Source organism: Triplophysa dalaica, chromosome 2 (genome assembly GCF_015846415.1).
Source record: "Triplophysa dalaica isolate WHDGS20190420 chromosome 2, ASM1584641v1, whole genome shotgun sequence".
Classification (NCBI taxonomy): Eukaryota; Metazoa; Chordata; class Actinopteri; order Cypriniformes; family Nemacheilidae; genus Triplophysa; species Triplophysa dalaica.
Window position 1 is genome coordinate 26,971,464 of NC_079543.1, and position 19,417 is coordinate 26,990,880.

Here is a 19,417-nt window from a genome sequence, read left to right on the forward strand (position 1 = left end):
GAACAAAAGGCAAACACTTACGCAAAAATTCAATGCAAAATGCTATTTTTAATAAATCAACCCACTTGACATAAATCCAGATATTCTAAATAAAATGTAGTTTTATAACATTGTACTTATATGCATAATATGTATGTGCTTTAATAACATAATGTGTGTAATTGGTAATGAGCATATCTTATCAAATCAAAAAAAACATAAAGGAATTTGTGTTGTTATTTAGAATGTCCTGATGGGATCAAACAAACCCCTTAGAATCAAGTTCCTGTTGAATAAACAGATTTTTTTATTTAGAGTCATTGAATAATATTGTACATATTTTGTATTGATTTTTTTTTATTTAAGAGCATAAAAATCTTTTGCGTCTTACTGTGAACTATTTAAGAGTTTGGTTCCAAAATGAGACAACTCTGTTTTAAACTTTTTCAAAAATCACGTTTTCTTTTTGTGCCTTCCAATTAGTGTTGGGTAGTTTACTGTGAATTACTAGTTACTAGTTACACATTCAATAGTGTAATTAGATTACTGTACAAACTACTCCCTCCAAAAAGTATTTAATTAGTTATTTTCTATATCCTATATACCAACCTTGATTAGTTAAGTGATTCATGGATAGAGATGAAATGGCTTATTTAATTTATTCAAATAAATAATAATTAACTGCATACATTCTTCTTCTTAAGTGACTAAAGTTTTCAAATGTGAGAAGGATACATTAAAGCATACATTTGATAGTTAGACTTATAATTTTTATGTAATTTCCACTATGGAATATATAACACAGTATTTAGTTAAATGACCACAGAAGTTACTGTAATTAAATTACAGAAAAAGAGGAGTAATCCCTTACTTTTCTTTTCTATTAAATTACAGTTACTAATTACATAGTAACTAGTTATGCCCAACACAGATTCCAATTTATATCAATCAAGCTGCAGTTGGTTTGTTTGGATTTAAGTCAAAATACTTAAAAATACAGCTAACTTTCTCAATAAAACATGATAAAAACATTAGAACATAATAAAAAACATGATTTTTGAAAAATTATCTCCTTTTGGAACCAAACTCTTCATATGTGGATATGTTACACTGGGAGCCCCAAAATACTATTCGTATTAGGATTTAATTTTTACTTTAGAAATTTATTTCTAATAAAAAAGTTTTTTTGACACAAATAGTTACATAATAAATTACCCATGATCCTCTAAACGGAAGTAGTGAGATGGAAAATGGTGTCAACTACTCTTTCACATTTTAATCTTTATAATAACCTTGTAAACGTCGTGTTTTGGTGTCGAGGCATTTTTTTAAGTAGATCAGCTTGTATATTTCTAATCTTTGATGCCCCATTCAGGTCTCACGTCGTTTTCTCAGTCACGTGATGAAGATAATAATAATAGTAACAACAACTATAATTTACAGATCAATCGTGACATAATTTTTTTAATTGAAAACAAAAAAATGTATAGTTAAAATACGATTATGATTTGTTTGAGAGTCATCCGATGTGACCAATTAGAGACAACTTCCGCGTTGTTGCCCCGCCCAGTAAAGGATTAACTGTTTACCTCCCTCGCGCTTGTGTTTCTTCTGGATGTGCGCACGTGGTTTGCGATTTAAGAATCACGCTGGTCAAGACATCACGGTATACCGTACACCGTCCTGCTTCATCACTATTACAGTAAGTAACACATACATTTCTAACAACTGTAACGAGTTAAGCACTGCATGAAAGTGTAACGGGGCGTACCACAGAAATTTAAATGTACTATGCTGCAAACTTACGTCACTATTATCAGCCTCATATTGAATCTGTTCAGAGTGTTTGTGTGAAAAATCTTGCGGTGCAAACTGTGTTTGGCTGTGCAAAAGACGTGCAGTATTGTTTTTACTTTTGTTGTACGCTTTTCTTTAAAATGCACTATGTACCAGAGCTTTACATGAAACATGTTAACTATAAGTTTGTAAAACTTGTAAAAATAAAAAGTATTAAGAGCAAAGTGAATAAATACACTCTTTCACACAGGACACACAAAATACACAGTCACATGACGCAAAAGGACATTGAATATACTTTATGTACTAAAAACTTGTTGTAAACTCGTTGTATCCTAAATGCATACTTCAAAGTACACTTTTGTAAACAGAAAAGTGAGCCAATTTATTCTCAAATAGTACTGATATCATACACTCACAAATGTACTAGAACTTAAAACATAAATTACTTTTATACTAGAACTTTTGTGAACGTGAAGCATACTTTTTGTTGTTAGGTACATGAATATCGGTACTTCTGTACTTCTTTTTGAAATATTATTGTTTAACCCGATTATCTGATACCGTCACATACCATCATTTAACATAAGTACTTTTTTCTAGGGATGGCTATACTCTGGGATTTTCTGAGGCACCTTGTAGTACCAAAGTACGCAAATCAAAGAACAATCTGACAGCAGATTCATGTAAATGATGTAATGTGTGTGAATCTTGTGTGCGCTTCATGGATTTCTGATCACTGATCAATAGCTGCTGTTTCACAACCTCGGGAATCTAGTCAAAGACAAACTATGAACAATCCCTACTGATCAATAATCTCAGTTCATTAACTTGTATTGTGTGTTTGTTGAAAACAATTCAAATCAATATTCAATTCAGTACAATGACGTTAAAGCTGCTCTGCATCAATGTAAAACTGTGCAAAGAATTATGCTACAGAAATACTTTTATAATTCGCTATATGACTTATGATATATGGCATGACACGTATTTCACTTAAAGGGATACTGCACCCAAAAATGAAAATTCTGTCATCATTTACTCACCTCCGAGTTGTTCCAAATCTGTACAAATTTCTTTTTTCTGGTGAACACAGAGAAATATATTTGGAAGAATGCTATAAACCAGACAGGTTTTTTCCCCCATAGACAAAAAATAGAATGGTCGTCAAAAGTAACACAGAACTGTTAGGTGCCCTACATTCTTCAAAATATCTTCTGTGTTCAACCGAACAAAAAAAAGATAAAGTCATTTTTCCTACTATGGGAGTCAATGGGGGACAAGATCTATCTGGTTATTATCATTCTTCCAAATATCTTCCTCTGTGTTCATCAGAGCAAAGAAATTATTACAGATTTGAAACAACTTGAAGGTGAGTAAATGATGACAGAATTTACATTTTTGGGGAAAGTATCCCTTTAAGCATGAGTCATGTGTCAGTCAGATCTTCTAATGGGGGAGGAGTACGTCATGAGTCTTTAATGTCAAGTCTCTTTATAAATGCTCCACTTCTTCTTTCTGGATGTTTATGTCTGATGTGAATTAAAGGATGTCAGTCGTGCTGAAAGGTCAAAGCAATAGATTAGCATCCACTTGCGTAAATGCGTTTTATAGGTCAACGTTTTCATGCAATTAAACTGTCTCTTTTAAACGGTAATAAATCAATTTTACTGTCCCTGGCGTCTGCTGTTTAGTGACATTTTGTGGTTGAACCAGCGCAGGTTATGTGTTTGGAGGAGAGGACTGATAGCTTTCCCCGATTGGCTAATTAAGAGATGACAAAATGTGCAATTACAGTAAAATGTTTCCGGATTTAAAGTCCCACTGAAATAAAAAATGACACCGCCCCTTTTTTCATGAAATATTGCAGCGTTTATCGATAAAAAAGTTTATCAATGTGGGTCATTCTCTTTTTGAAATTCGTGTAACCTGAAAATCTGTGACCCTTCAGCTGCCAGTTCCATTTCGAAATGCAACGGCGGTTTTAATACATCCAATCAAATCATAGAGAAAGACGAAAGCCACGCCCACTATTTTTCTCATTCGAAATTCCCTTTCGCTCGGAAATGAGTCAAAATACGAAAGTAAAAACGATGGCAACACGGGGAAAAAGAATATAACCTAACAATACACTCACAAGTGCACCTAGGAAACTCGTTTTCCACACTGCCAGGATGTTCCGAGCATCTCTTTACAGAATGGTTTCTATCATGGTTTCTATCAGGTCCTGTACAGCACAGGCGTTGAGACTGACCATACAGTTTGGTTTGAGCAGGCGTCATGGCCGAGCGGGTGCTGGTGATTGGCAGCGGTGGGCGGGAACACGCGCTGGCGTGGAAACTGGCACAGTCGCCACACGTGCAGAACGTCCTCGTGGCACCCGGAAACGCGGGAACGGCAGACTGCAGGAAGATCTCGAATTCTGGTACATGTGCAAACACTCACAAACTTGTCAAATGTGGTCAAAGGTTGCAAATGTGCTACTGGTCACCGTTCAAATATGATCAATATGATGAATCACCAGTGTCAATGAATGTTTAATCTCTCATCTGGCGTTTTTCAGCGGTGTCTGTCAGCAATCACTCTATTCTCGCACAGTATTGTAAAGATCACAATGTCATTCTGGTGGTTGTTGGTCCTGAGGTTCCTTTGGCTGCCGGTGAGTCGTTTCACGATGACGATTTTGTTTCATATTATACGAGATTTTGCATTTAAGATGCCTGTGTTGTATTGTGAACGTAACCATGTTTTTTATGGCTGATGCATATATTGATAAAGCCACGTTTCCGATCGGCTGAGATGATATAACACAACTGTGTAACTGCAGTAAATGAGAGACACACAGAAGATTCAATTAATACTTATTGTATGTTACATTCATTATATAGATGCATTGCAAATATTTGATTATTCATGGCCAATATAACCATGGCATGTTTCATCATTAAATATTTCGATCAGCAGACGATTTTATAATGGATAAATCTTTCAGGTATTGTGGATGACCTGACGGCGGCGGGGGTGCCGTGTTTCGGCCCGTCTGCGAAGGCGGCACAGCTGGAGGCCAGTAAGAGTTTCTCAAAGTCCTTCATGGATCGCCACGGCATTCCCACGGCACGCTGGAGCTCCTTCACGGACCCGCAGGACGCCTGCGCATACATTCGAGAGTATGTGTTACATTGCTAAAATGTGTTCTTTCTCTCATAATTGAGCCTTTACAAAGTATTCATCTTCTCAAATAACTTGATGTTGTCTGTCGTCATTTATTCCCCCTCCAAACCTGTGTGTGATTCTTGCATCTGTGAAACGCAAGAATATATTTTGAGAAATGTCTCATTGGCTTTGTTTCCATACAAAAGTAGATGATAGTGTTGTTTGGGTACCAACATTCTTCAAAATATTTTCTGGTTTGTTCTACAGAGGAAAGAAAGTTGTACTTAGAATGGTATGAGGGAGAATAAATGACGAAATTATTTTGGGGTGAACCGTGCTTTTATATCTGGATCAGGAATGTTTCCTGAAGAGCAGGAATCTTCTTCACCGTCAGTTTAACAAAATAATGTTTCGGGATGAATGTTGAAAAGAGAAGTGTGTTTTATTCTTTGTTCAGAGCTGATTTTCCAGCTCTGGTGGTGAAGGCCAGCGGTCTGGCTGCGGGGAAGGGTGTCGTAGTCGCTCGCGATACTGAAGAGGCCTGCCGTGCCGTTCTGGACATCATGAAGGTCAGTAATTCTGTATTTAGTGATGCTTGTATACAACATTTTCTCTTTCATAAACTAATGTCAAATTGTCCCTTTAGTTTAAATCCTGTGCTGACATCTGCTGGTCAAATGCATGAACTGCAGAAAAACACTTTAGAAATTATGATTTTATGTACACGTCTCAATTCCTGTTCGTGTTGCTTAGTTGGTTGAGCAGTATAAAGTTTGATCATATTAAAGATTGACCCATAAATAAATATTCTCTGGAACACAGCAGAAGATACTTTGAGAAATGTCTCAGTGGTTTCGTGTCCATACAATGGAAGTCGGCGAGGGTCAATTTGACATTCAGGTTCGAATTCACATGAGAGTAAATAGAATACAATGGTTTTGTGGACGTTTCAGGATAAAGCGTTCGGTTCTGCTGGTGAGACTGTGGTGGTGGAGGAACTTTTAGAGGGAGAGGAAGTGTCTGTGAGTATTTCCTGTTTAAAACACACCTACACAACCTTCTAGTCTTAAACATGCAACACACACACAAACACACACTGAGGTTTTTCTGTGCGCTGTAGTGTTTGTGTTTCAGTGATGGTATCACCGTTTCACCGATGCCACCAGCTCAAGATCACAAGCGGTTGATGGATGGAGATCAGGGACCCAACACGGGTGGGATGGGAGCTTACTGCCCCACACCACAGGTGAAGAACCCAACTGCTTTAACCTGCAGGTCCACACGTAGAACACTCTTCTCTTCCCTAAAGAACACACACCAAAGAACACGCTACATGATATCAGCTAATAGATTATTTAGGGCTGCAACAACTAATCGATAAAATCTATAATTATCGATAAAGAAAATAGTTGTCAATAAATTTCCTTATTGTTTAGTTTGTCTGTTACGTTACTTGCGAGCTGCGCAGCTGTGAATAAAAAAAGACCATTTAAGAAGCATCTCTCCGTGTAGCATGAGCTGCACCGTTTTAAAGTCAGACGTGTCTCTCCGTGCATTTGTCTCTCCGCGCAGAAGTCACGCGTGTCTCTTAATTATTTTAAGCAACAAGTGAACCGGAAGTTAAGTTCGAACCTCGAATGCGCAGCAACGTTTGTTTGTTGTCACTTTGAAACCGTCTATATAAAGACACTTAAAGAGAGTCAGAAATCTCACAAATACCTTCATTCGAGTTTCAGGAGAGGTGTCAAACTGAGCTCAGATTTGTCAATTCTGCAATCAAAAGTCAATATCATTGAAGATCTCAATATGATTTTTCGTCATATAATAACATTTCTTCCATGAATTGCTGTTAAAGTGTGAATTGTGTCTGTTTGTGCAGGTCTCTGAGGAAATGCTGCAGGAGATAAAGAGAACGGTTCTTCAGAAAACAGTTGATGGGATGAGAGAGGAGGGGATGCCGTATGTGGGTGAGTTTTTAAAAACGAGGATTGGATGTCCTGCTTCTGAATCGCTTTTGAATAAATATTGAAATAGTTTTTAATAACCTCCTCAGGTGTGTTGTATGCGGGTATGATGTTGACTAAACAGGGACCGAAAGTTCTGGAGTTTAACTGTCGGTTTGGTGACCCCGAGTGTCAGGTACGAGAACATATTTAGGATAAGGGGTGTCACAATACGCCATTATTGACAATAACCGGTGTAGGAGCTAAATCTAATGCTTTAAGCTACAGAGTTTTTAATCCTGGGATTTGAGGTTTACGCACTTTCCTCATGTACTGTTGTTTGCTTCTTTTCTTGATCTCAATAAAGAACAAACAGACCTTTTTTCATTGCATCACCATACAGTTTATTGGCTCCACACCAGCGTGCATAATCCAAGTATATCCAATGAACGTACAAACATATGAAAGTTACAATGTCCGCATATGAATGCGATGTTAAAGGAATCGTCCACTTTCAACATACATTTTTATTGATAATTTACTCACGTAATAATTTACTTATGTAATTTTTTCTTTGGTCGAAAATATTTTTTATGAATACATTCCAGGATTTCTGCACATCGCAGAACAGAGCAAGGCGAGCATTTGTGTTTATAAAGCAAATACATTTCTTTTTGTGTCGAAAATGACTGATCGTTTCGCTAGATAAGACCCTTATTCACCGTCTGCCATCATTTAAAGCACTTGAAGCTGCACTCAAACTGTAATTTTGAAAAGTAAAGTTCCATTGAAGTCCACAACATGTAGAAAAATCCTGGAATGCTTTCATCAAAAACCTTAATTTCTTTTCGACCAAAGAAAAAAAATACATAAACATCTTGGATAACTACAGGGGTGAGTAAATCATAAAAAATGTATGTTGAAAGTAGACAATTCCTTTAATGTGGTTAAAACCTTTTTGCCCTTGCGGGTCAAACATTGGCAAGGTCACTTAAATACAAAATGCACCACCATGTTAACAGCGCCACTCGGTGGCCAAAATGGAAAAAACACCTTAACACAGTTTGGCTCCTTCAACCGTGATTACTGATATAGTGATGATACCACACACATGATAATAATTCAACGCCAGCATTTGGTTTAGACATTTTGCACCAGAGAGCCACAAAATCTCTCTTCAAATATTTTGGCCAAAACGAGAACACAGATAATTGTTTTGATTCATTTGCACTTAATTCTATTACCTTATATTATTGAGTCAGCACAGTTGAGTGATGAATTGTGATGTTCTCTGTCAGGTTCTGATGCCTCTTCTGAAGACTGATTTATATGAAGTGTTGAAGAACACGCTGGAGTCAAATCTGAGCTCGACGACAGTGGAATGGCTTCAAGACAGTTCGGCTGTGACTGTGGTCATGGCCAGCGGGGGATATCCTGCGGCGTATAAGAAGGGGCTGGAGATCACCGGTATGTTACTCAAAACAATCATTAAAAACAGATAAGATATATATTTCAGGTTCAGAGATTCCGTACTTTTTCCAAAGGTGTGTAACAGCGCCACCTTCTGTACAATAGGACAAACACCTATTGCTGTAATAAGTGGTCTTTGGCAGGGAACGGTTGATTTTTAAATGACGAGATTTCTCGTCAATGACGGAGAAAGAGTTAACAGGACGAAGTTTTATTTAATTTTACCAGCCCTGCATCTTAATTCGCTTACTTATACTACACCCTAATAGTAGGTAGTGTTTTTGTGTTAGAATAGTTGGTATTTTTAGTACACTAGGACATACTAACACATATACTTTGTTTTGCTGTTTGTTTAGGTTTGTCTCAGGCATCTGAGATGGGCGTTCAGGTGTTTCACGCAGGCACCGCTCTTAAGGAAGGAGGCGGGGTTATTACTAGCGGGGGACGCGTGTTGACTGTCACGGCAGTGCGGCCCACCCTTGAGAGCGCCTTACACAGCGCCAATGAAGGTGTTGCGGCGATCAGCTTCCCTGACGCTGTGCACCGTAAGGACATCGGTCACCGGGCCATCGGTTACCTCACTCGCTCCAGGTGTGTGTCAGGACATCACTGACCTGATCCCACTGAAGAGTGCTGTCGTATTTCACATACTTTAATAACACGTTATTGTGTGTTTTCAATGAATGTCACTGTTTAACGTTTCCAATAAACAAAGTCATCAAAACTGAACGACTTTGAAATCCATCACAAGATAATATGATCGTCATTTCACTAACTGATGTTGTACAAACCAAACATGAGATTTTTTTTCGCGGCCATACATTTATTTTATTAATTTAGAAGAAGCTTGCATCACACATTAATGTGACTCAAAACTGTGCCTAATGAAGTTTAGAAACGAATGTTAAGTGTAATGTAAAATTTAAACAAATGTCCTTTACAGAGGATAGAAATAAACATCTGGGTTCAAAGATGATGATAACATCGTCCTGTTTGTGTTTTTCCTGCAGAGGATTGACGTATAAAGACAGCGGTGTGGACATCAGTGCTGGAAACACACTAGTGGACATGCTCAAACCTCTGGCCAAATCCACGTCTCGAGCAGGTACTTCAAACATCTACTGATGATGATGATCTGCTTTCACAAACGTTCTGAATTCAAAACTTGCTGTTGATTACATCCAAAAACTGCTTTTAAAACGGCCTGCAAACAATGCCATCTCTTTCTGATGTTTCAAGGTTGTAACGCTGAGCTCGGAGGATTTGCGGGACTCTTTGACCTGAAAGCAGCCGGTTTCATCGACCCAATACTGGTGTCTGGAACTGATGGAGTGGGCACCAAACTCAAGGTACAATCGCACACTTCTCATAACCAGACACAAGAACCTGAAGAGCAATTCAAACTTAACTATTCAAGGTATAGTTGACCGAGAAATGAACAGATTCTCATTATTTGCTTGTGTTTGTATGTCTGTGATGAGAGTAGATCGCACAAGCGTGTAACATCCACAACACTCTGGGTCAGGATCTGGTGGCCATGTGTGTGAATGATGTTCTGGCTCAGGGAGCAGAAGCGCTGTTCTTCCTCGATTACTTCTCCTGTGGACGGCTGGATGTGGAAGTGGCATCTTCTGTCATTGCAGGGATTGCAGAAGCCTGTCAGGTGGCTGGATGTGCTTTATTAGGTGAGGTCGTCAAAATAAAACATTGTGGTGTTAGTCCAAAGATCATGGATTTGATTCCGGGAAACATGCATCAGACTAATGTGGGTCAAAGACGAAAATGGGTTAAAGCATAAAAACAAAGCGTGCGAAACTGCTTTTAACTGCTTTAAAATTGTTCTTTTTAATTTAATTACATTTTTCGGAGCAAAACACAAATATATTTCATTTTCCCCGGATTTACAGAAGAAGCCCACTAAAATGACATTCAGTGTAACAATCTTGTCAGGCATATTAACAACAAAAATCTATTTATGACATATTAATATTTCACCCCAAATGCTAATTAGTTGTCATTTTACTTTTCTTTTTTAATTCGCAACTATCATAGGTTATGGTCAATTGTCAATAATATTTTTTAATAACATTATTTCAACTTTCAATTTTTGACATTTTATACTCCAAAAACTTATACATTTAAAGTGCTTTCTATGTCACATTTGTACATTTTTTTTGATGGAGACATATTAACGTCTTTGACCCATGTATTGGTAATAACTGTTCAATATATAAAAAGATTATATAAATGTAAACGATATATCACAAACATACATATCACAATACTAAAACAACCAAATTAATTTAAAACTTATAAATGAAGCAAATAAAAACGACTGGTAGGAAATGTTAGTGTTTGTGTGTGGAAGATGCTCAACGATCAGAAATTGTAAAAGAAAATGTTTTACAGAATTTAAAAGTCACTATTGAGAGTTTACACTTACAAATACACTTTAATAGTTCTAATTGATTCCACAAACTTATTGCATTATAATATATATAATTATTTATCAACTTGTCATACATACAAGTGTACAAAATTTTGATGTATTGCTTAAAAGTAAATCTAAACTTGTTTTCTTGCTGTATTTGAGGTCTGAAAAAATACAGAGCATCTTTTTCAAAAAACATTTGAAATTTGGATGAAACATTGTTAGTAGTTTACAGAATGAAACAAAAATGATACTTTTATCTAAAAACACATAATTAAATAGTACATTTTAAAATCAGAGAAAGGGTCTCTTAAATGTTCTTTTAATGTTTACCGCGACTTTATATAGAAAATTTCAGCAAAATATTGCATTTAACATGTTATTGCATATTCCATAACGCATTTAAGGAAAGTAGTGCATATTTCAAATTATTATTGTATACATTATTTACAAGAGTATATTTCATTATTTGACGTTATTATATATCGCATTATTTAGTAAATTGTTATAATACATATTGCATTTTGTAAATTGCCTTAAGCAAGTTATCACATATTGTATTATATATTATAAATCTCATTATATACAATGATATTGCATTTTGAATATTGCCTTATATAGCAACTTATCACGCAGTGTAAATTGTGTTATTTAACAAGTTATTGCATGTCTCATTGCATATTGTGCAGCTCTAGTATAAATTGTCACTTTGGATAAAGCATCTGCCAAATGCAAAAATGTAAATGTGAACAAACATATTTTTATGTGGTTGAATTTGAACTAAAAATATTCCAGTAAATAAAATGTTTCATGTGTTTGTTCAGGTGGTGAGACTGCAGAGATGCCGGGCGTGTACGCTCCAGGAGAATACGACCTCGCAGGGTTCTGCGTTGGGGCCGTTGAGCGAGGAGCCGTTCTGCCCAGATTAAAGGACATCATGGAGGGAGATCTGCTCATCGGTGTGGCCTCATCCGGGATTCACAGTAACGGCTTCAGTCTGGTGCGGAAGGTCCTGGAGAGATCCGGCCTTCAGTACAGCTCACCTGCTCCGTTCGGACAGCCGGGGCAAAACATCGGTATGATCGTATGACGGAATATCAGTGCTTCACGTAATTCAGAGCGTCTGTTTTGAGACATCACACTTGTGTTGTTGTGAAGGTGATGTCTTGCTCACACCGACAAAGATCTACAGCCGTCTGCTTCAGCCAATCCTGCGCAGCGGTGCGGTGAAGGCCTACGCCCACATCACCGGCGGCGGACTGCTGGAGAACATTCCTCGGGTTCTTCCTCCAGAACTGATGGTGGATCTGGGTGAGCAGCACTCTTTGGTTTTGGGATTGTACAAAATTTGACCATAAGGGACAATTATGGTATAAAATGGAAGAAATGTTCAATCTCGTGCACTATTGTAATCATGTCTTTTACATTGTTTTGACGTTTCAGATGCATCTCGCTGGCGTATACCGCCCGTATTCTCGTGGCTTCAGAGGGAAGGTGGTCTGTCTGAAGAGGAGATGAGCCGTACGTTTAACTGTGGTCTCGGGGCCGTGCTGGTGGTCAGTAAGCAGGACGCTCATAGGGTCCTGAGACTCATACAGGCCCAGGAGGAGGTGTGGATCGTCGGCTCGCTCGCTCATAAACAGCTTGGTGAGTTGCTGTTTTTATGCAATGATGAGAAAATCATTTTATTTAAGAATATTTTTTGTAGTTATTTATGCACATTTTAATCATACTCTGTTTTTACTTCAGAACAGCAAAGTTCTGGTACTGTCGTGACTTACAATCCCAGTGTCAGTAATGTTTAGTTTTTTTTATAGCGCTTTTCATAAAGACTTTGAATTGCTTTGCTTTGCTGCAAAGCAGACGTACAGGAAACATATGTATTATGTTTTTATAATTAAAAAAAGTAAGTATAAAATTATATTAAAACTATATATATATATATATATATTATGTCTGCTATTAAATGAATGTATATAATAATATATAATAATACAATATGACTCCTAATATTATATAAATAAGGTACTCTATACCTCTATATATAAATAAGGTAAAAAAATTATAAATATATTTGAAAACTTGAAAATTTGACATCTAATACAAATATTGAAGACGTCCAATAAAAATATTTCTAGACCTCCAATACACCAATACTCCAATCAAGAATTGTGTTGTTTAAAAATAAATATGAACTTACACAACTTACTCACAGCTGAGGTTTGCTTTGAAACACTTTGACCCCAATTCATTCACAAATCAGATCAAAGCAAAATTCTGAGTAGTCTATTTTTGGAGCTGTATATATTATTATAAAAACATAATCAAATACATTGTAATATGGAAGACATGTTATTATTTACAGTAGTGATACCATAACGTATGTTTATCTCTGTGTGTGTGCAGGATCAGAATCTGTGGTCATCAGAAACCTGGAGCAGAGTTTAAAGGAAAGTCCCGGCCGTTCTCCAGACACCAGCAGGCTGCAGAACGGAGCTCTTCACGGAGATCACGGCACACGGAAGAGGACCAGAGTGGCGGTTCTCATCTCTGGAACTGGTGTGTGTTTTTTAATAAACTGGGTTCTTTATCTGAATGGGACATCGAAGATGACACCAATGTTTGATGTTCGACAGGAACAAATCTACAAGCTCTGATGGTGCAGGCAAAGAAACCGTCCAGTTCAGCTGAGATAGTGGTGGTCATCTCTAACAGACCGGGTGTGCTGGGGCTGAAGAGAGCTTCATTGGCGGGAATACAGACACGGGTTTGTCTACAGTCTGCTTTTATTGTATATATCACAGTCAGACGCGATGATTTTAATTTTGCGTTTGTCTATCAGGTGGTGGATCATAAGCAGTACGGCAGCCGGGCGGAGTTTGATGGCACTATAGATAAAGTTCTGGAGGAGTTCGGGGTCGAACTGGTTTGTCTGGCTGGATTTATGAGAATCCTAACTGGACCTTTTGTGAGGAAATGGAACGGTAAATGTCCGTTTAAAATGTTTTGTTAACAGTCTCTGTAAGGATTTGTTTTTGAGTGCAAACAGTACATGTTCACGCTGTATTGTGTTAAACAGGAAAGGTGTTGAACATCCACCCGTCACTGCTGCCGTCGTTTAAAGGTGTCAACGCTCAAAAGCAGGCGCTCCAGGCTGGGGTTCGGGTCACGGGGTGTACTGTGCACTTTGTGGCTGTAAGATTCTTTTATTTATTTAAAATAATAAGTAATTTTTTTTAAAGGGGTCCTATGACACTGCTAAAACGAATATCATCGTTTGTTTTAGATGTGATGCAAGGTGTATACACGATTTAAGGTTTTAAAGCGAGATGTGCTACGATTGGCCAGTTAACAGTGCGTAGTGATTGGTCGAATATAGCAAGCATGTGACAGAAATGTAACGCATCTTACCTTATTTGGAACATCAGGTTCGAACACAGTTGTACTGACAGGTACGACCACTTTACTTGCGTATACATTTGGGCGGTCTTATTTAAATCACAGCACGTACTGACGTAGATTTGAGGTGTTGTGGTTACACGAGGAGTTTAAGGCAGGTCTGGGTGAGCATTCGCTTTTAGATAGAATGCATCTTTTGATCAGATTACGTGTCTAGTACATGCACGAGCAATTTATAATACTCCAAAGACACAGAAAATTTTATGAGGTCCTTGTGAGTGCATACATGAGCATGTTTGGTACGTTCGGTTTCAAAATATACATCATAAAAGGTGTATTATTATTTTTTTACAAATATTTATTTTGGTGTGGACCAAAAGCACCGAACTAGAAGTCTGAACATACCCCGAATCCATAAATAATTTGTGTAAATTCTGCAGGAGGAAGTTGACGCAGGAGCCATCGTGGTACAAGAGGCGGTTCCTATTCTTGTGAGTGACACAGAGGAGAGCCTATCAGAGCGCATTCTTGAGGCGGAGCATTGCGCCTTCCCAGCAGCCTTGGAGCTCGTGTCCAGTGGTGCGGTGAAGCTGAGAGACGACGGTCGGATCGTGTGGAATTAGTCTGTTCAGGGTTTATAGCAAATGAATGGATGCTTATAGCACTACTAAACACACACAACTGTTATCAAATTCTGTTTACATTCCTTTATTTTAGCTGCAGCTTTATAAGCCACTGTCACGTGATAAACGTACATTTAATACTTAATCTCTAGTCTTTGTACTAGTTTGATTCAGACATTCCTGATGTGACTTTCCATAAAAAAACTGCGAACGGAAAGTTTTTCTTCTCATGCAGGTGTTACTTAAACACGGTTCAAATAGAAAGCATTATAGTAGCATTATAACGTTAAATGTTTGTGCTGAAGTACAAGACCGATTTGGATCTCTGCATGTAAAAGATCATAAATGTTTGCTTAAACATTAAAAGTGCACTGCTGTGTCATGAGTGACTATCTTCTAATTGCCTCGTCTGAAAATGTCTTGCATAGTTGACACGTCTCAAATCTTACTCGACACTTTTAAGACAAGGGATCTCAGCTACAAGTCTTCAGTTCAGTGTGTTAAAAATGTAGTTTTTTCTTGATGTGTTGCAACAAATTAAATTGTCTGAAACAATATTGAAATGATTGAATCTTATTACATTAATAAATAGTGTTTATCATTATCGGCTGGTTTAGAGATTGAAGGGAAAATGCCTGGGATGATATTTTTGTAGTTTCTTAGTTTAACATTTCAGAGACGTCTTTTCTTGGACATATCTTACTTTTACATTAGCTAACATGAACTAACAATGAACTAGCATTTATCAATCCTAATCGTCTAGAATTCAAAAGTTGTATCCGTTAAGATACTAATGCACAAATCTGTGTTTAAAGCATGTCTAACTAATCTATACAAGCAAACGACTGCATCTTACAACTGCTGTCTTGTGTCAAAGAGTCTGATTTTTATTATAATTCTTAAAAATCTTTTATTAGAGGAGATGAGTTTTTACAGTGCACCTTTTCACAGGATTCAATCCGATGAAAAACTATAAACTAATGAATATATTTTCACAGACATGTGTGTCTTAAAGTCTTGCGTTAATGAACCGTCCTCTTATGACGTATCTTCACTACTACTGAAGCGCAGTACAGAAAGTCTCTCTCTTCCAGCCTGACGGGACAAACACGTTTCTCCTTTCAGTCCGATTTCTCCCAAAAGAGCCACAATCTCCTCTAGACGAGACAAAAAACATCATTGAAACCGATTCTGTTTAGACTGTAAATGTATTTTGGGTTCGAAAAAACCATTGGTTGGGTTCAAAACAATAACTGACTGATACTATGAAATTTAATCTGAGATTTCAAACAATAATTTTACCAAAACAGATTTAAATACAGTCATATAATGTTGCCATACCTGGGTTATTATCAGACACAGTCACCAGATAAAACAGTCCGTGATCGGATAACAGCTGTGGAATCATGGGAAAAAACCTGTCCATCACCTCTCGACCCCGTATCCCTCCGGCCCAGGATGCTTCGATTCCACGGCTGCCAACCTGCAAACACAAAATAACGACCATGTCATGATCTTCTTGATAAATAAAGGATCTGATTTCTTCTTTTAATTTGTTATATTTATTTATGAAGTTAGCCGTTTCAAATGCAAAATTCACACAACTGCAAAAAATATTAAACAGGTATTAGAATCTGGACTAAAACATGCCAGTCCACATTATGCGTCTGCTCAGATCTGAGAATTTCTCTTTTGTAATATTACAGGTTATAAAAGCAGGATTTATGACAACAATCATCATATAAAAAAGTGCTTTACCTCCTCTGAAGGTGTGACGACATACGGAGGATTAAACACCAGTACGTCCACTTTTCCATTCAATCTGGGCAAAAGACACTCAACCTGTGTCACACAACACAACAAACCAGGTCACATATAGACAGTTTCATCAGACATGCGCACGCCTGACCCCGAGTTAACTTCCGGTTTGTGTTTGGCAAGTGTGTGATAATAAAACTATATTTTATGTATGTTAATATTAATTTGTATTATTATTTTAATTTGTATTAAATAAACGATTTGTTGAATTTTGTTGTATGTTCATTTTATTGAATAAACAATTTGTTGAATGTATCCTGTAGTTCAGTCGAATTTAAAGAAACATTGACGTCTAGTGGTTGAGCTTGGTATCGCAGTCTTAATTCAAAATATTGGAGATACAAGTTAAGCAAAGTAATGTTTCTTCTCTGTTTCTGTTGATTGTTATCAGAAATAATCTACAGGTGCTCAATTGTTTGTAAATGTGTACCGGAAGTTAAATTGGGGTCATAAAAGTATGCGTGCCCAGTAACGTTTTTTTTATGTTGTTAAGATGAAACCGTCTATACTTGATGACTGATGATATGATCATTTGTAATAAAAACTGATTTCATATATCATTTATTGGGTATTTATTGGGAAACGCTGTATCTCACCAGGTCAGTGACGATGGGCTGCAGCTCAAAGCCGTTCCGCTGAGATGTCTCGAGCGTACAATGAGCAGCTGTGAGATTTATATCTGTGCACCTTTAACACACAAACCACAATGAAATGGAACTATTAACAAATATCAAAACTGGATTATAACACAACCATTATTTTCGTATCTTGATTGAATTCATCATCTCTCACATACAGATAAACAGCATCAGACCCAACGACTGATGCCAGGAAGGCCGACACAACACCAGAGCCGCTGCCCACCTCCAGACACACCGAAGGTCTAAAAAAAGGGGTTTCACTTAAATGAAAGTGGTGTCTATTTCTAACTCTAACTATAGCGATACACATCACGGCTTTATATTGTATTTAGTGGAATACCTCTAAAGTGTTCTTCCTATCAGAACATTAGCTACGTTAGTTTTTAACATCAAATCGTATACAATGTATAAACTGATGCAGTAGTCGGCTCACTTGTTTCCCTTCAGTCTGTCAGCATCCTTCTCCAAAGCATCAATGAGAAGAAATGAATCTTCGGCCGGTTCGTACACATCAGAGAACGACCCGCGGCCCGCGTGAGAGCAGAGAGGTGTGGGGTACATGAGGGCTGATGGGGACAAAAACAAAATGAAGTTCAGCTCAAGATTCAAAGAGCTTATGATCTGACAGATTAACAATAAATAATTCATATTAAAGCCAGGGTACGGTCTTTTATTTATTCAAACACTACCATCATGACAGCCTTATTTTAGAGAGCACCTTCAAACATCATGGCATGAGTGTCTATGAAAGCACACAGGACCGGTTTGTGAAATAAGTTATTATAAGCAGGTCTCTCTCTGTTTGGGTGGCCCCATATTTCCCAATATATTTCATTAGCCCCAGATCGGACGAAGCAGGCAGAAACTGGTTTTAAGTGTCTTTTCACACGCAACTGGGCTTGATCTGGGATTTTATGGTTTTATTTCAGCGTCCTGGCACGTCAGGGCACTCGATGGTGTGAATGTTTAAAAGCCCAGAGCTGCTCTGAAAACCAGAAGATTAAGAGAAGTGAAATTTACAATGTTTTAATGAACCCTATAAATCTGACACGTCCCTGTGAACACATGCGGTTCATTTTAACACAATCAGTCCATCAAATAAACATCTCCCAAACATCTTTATACATGTTTTTGGAATACTGGCTTCTGAGTTCATGGAGTGTTATACATTCATTAACACGTGTTATGTCTTAACGTGTCTTGGTTGGCTGGCAGCAGTGAAATCGTGGTTCTGTGATGGTATCTGATGATAATACCATGGTTTTGTAAAGCGCTTAGAAGGAAATATCGTGTACTTTCATAATGGTCAAATCAACTTAATTCCCTTATTTTTCCCTTGATGATGAATTCTAATATGTAACCCAAGAAAATCACGGTAGTCATCTAAATACCAGGGTATAATGTGCTTGTATATACATTGGAGCGACACGTGAACAATGTCAAGTATATTTATATACGATATATAGCTGGTATTCCCTTCTTAAGCACATGTTAAAACCACGGTTTTACCGTCCGCTATACATCGTAGCGAAAGTCCCGTTTTGTAGAACTTAAACGTAACTGCCTCTCAAAATAGAAATAAACTTTTAAATTTAGTCTATTGACTCATTTATAATTTACACGGAATGAACAATTGTATGTAATGAATAGGATTCTTACCCTTTCTGGTTCATGCACATTGTTTTCAAAAACAGTACCGCATTTCACTTCCGCCTGCGTGGAGGTGCATCATGGGAGTTGTAGTTGTATGGAAAAGACAATTGAATTGTTTGTGGACATAGGTGGGAATTTATATATTTGTTAATTTACTTATTTATTGTACAGTAACTTTCATACACTTCGATACAAAGTTTATTGAACGACGTTCTCATGATAAAAAAACGGTGTAAACTGAAGGTATCTAAATGTTTGTATTTATGGGAAGGAAAATAGTTTTTGACACATTAATTTCATTCATTAGAATTGGATTTAAAATGATTTGTTTTTTAATAACCTGGGCTGAAAAATGAAGGAAAATTGGCCAATGAGATGTGAGTGATAAGAAGGACTTTTTTAATTTACACATTCCTGGACATGAAAAACAGCCAGAGAAAGGCCTCACGGGAGCCAGGATGGGGAGGGCGGGGCTTGGAACTGTTTCAGTGGGTGGAGCTTGTCCAATAA

General features: G+C 37.4%; 2 protein-coding genes across 4 annotated transcripts; one reads left to right on the forward strand and one right to left on the reverse strand.

Moving 5' to 3' along the window:
- The first annotated feature begins 1,544 nt into the window (after positions 1–1,544).
- gart (phosphoribosylglycinamide formyltransferase) lies at positions 1,545–14,795 on the forward strand. Of its 2 annotated transcripts, none has more exons than XM_056736475.1 (22): positions 1,545–1,681; positions 4,001–4,201; positions 4,340–4,435; positions 4,769–4,943; positions 5,387–5,498; positions 5,883–5,951; positions 6,050–6,175; positions 6,809–6,896; positions 6,983–7,068; positions 8,171–8,339; positions 8,699–8,933; positions 9,353–9,447; positions 9,582–9,691; positions 9,829–10,027; positions 11,598–11,849; positions 11,932–12,084; positions 12,217–12,420; positions 13,180–13,332; positions 13,410–13,540; positions 13,616–13,757; positions 13,853–13,968; positions 14,613–14,795. In XM_056736475.1, the coding sequence occupies exons 2-22, from the start codon at positions 4,057–4,059 to the stop codon at positions 14,793–14,795; spliced, it is 3,039 nt and encodes a 1,012-aa protein (XP_056592453.1). In that variant the 5' UTR covers positions 1,545–1,681; positions 4,001–4,056. The 2 variants fall into 2 exon arrangements, with proteins under 2 accessions (XP_056592453.1, XP_056592459.1); XM_056736481.1 differs by having other exon boundaries at positions 4,052–4,201.
- Positions 14,796–14,864: 69 nt separating this feature from the next.
- On the reverse strand, positions 14,865–18,982 carry n6amt1 (N-6 adenine-specific DNA methyltransferase 1). Of its 2 annotated transcripts, XM_056736492.1 has the most exons (8): positions 18,914–18,967; positions 17,973–18,239; positions 17,688–17,820; positions 17,410–17,496; positions 17,210–17,300; positions 16,554–16,637; positions 16,137–16,278; positions 14,865–15,952 (listed from the first exon to the last, which is right to left on the reverse strand). In XM_056736492.1, the coding sequence occupies exons 2-8, from the start codon at positions 17,983–17,985 to the stop codon at positions 15,834–15,836; spliced, it is 669 nt and encodes a 222-aa protein (XP_056592470.1). In that variant the 5' UTR covers positions 17,986–18,239; positions 18,914–18,967; the 3' UTR covers positions 14,865–15,833. The 2 variants fall into 2 exon arrangements, with proteins under 2 accessions (XP_056592470.1, XP_056592479.1); XM_056736501.1 differs by lacking the exon at positions 17,973–18,239 and having other exon boundaries at positions 18,914–18,982.
- Positions 18,983–19,417: the final 435 nt, after the last annotated feature.

Excerpts from the sequence above, each read along its gene's own strand:
- gart (XM_056736475.1), top strand. The coding sequence starts at position 4,057 with ATGGCCGAGCGGGTGCTGGTGATTGGCAGCGGTGGGCGGGAACACGCG. Across the intron at positions 4,202-4,339 it reads CAGGAAGATCTCGAATTCTG|CGGTGTCTGTCAGCAATCAC; the intron begins GTACATGTGCAA and ends GGCGTTTTTCAG. Across the intron at positions 10,028-11,597 it reads GGCTGGATGTGCTTTATTAG|GTGGTGAGACTGCAGAGATG; the intron begins GTGAGGTCGTCA and ends GTGTTTGTTCAG.
- n6amt1 (XM_056736492.1), bottom strand. Across the intron at positions 17,497-17,687 it reads GACAGACTGAAGGGAAACAA|ACCTTCGGTGTGTCTGGAGG; the intron begins GTGAGCCGACTA and ends CCCTTTTTTTAG. Across the intron at positions 16,638-17,209 it reads AGCCCATCGTCACTGACCTG|GTTGAGTGTCTTTTGCCCAG; the intron begins GTGAGATACAGC and ends TGTGTGACACAG.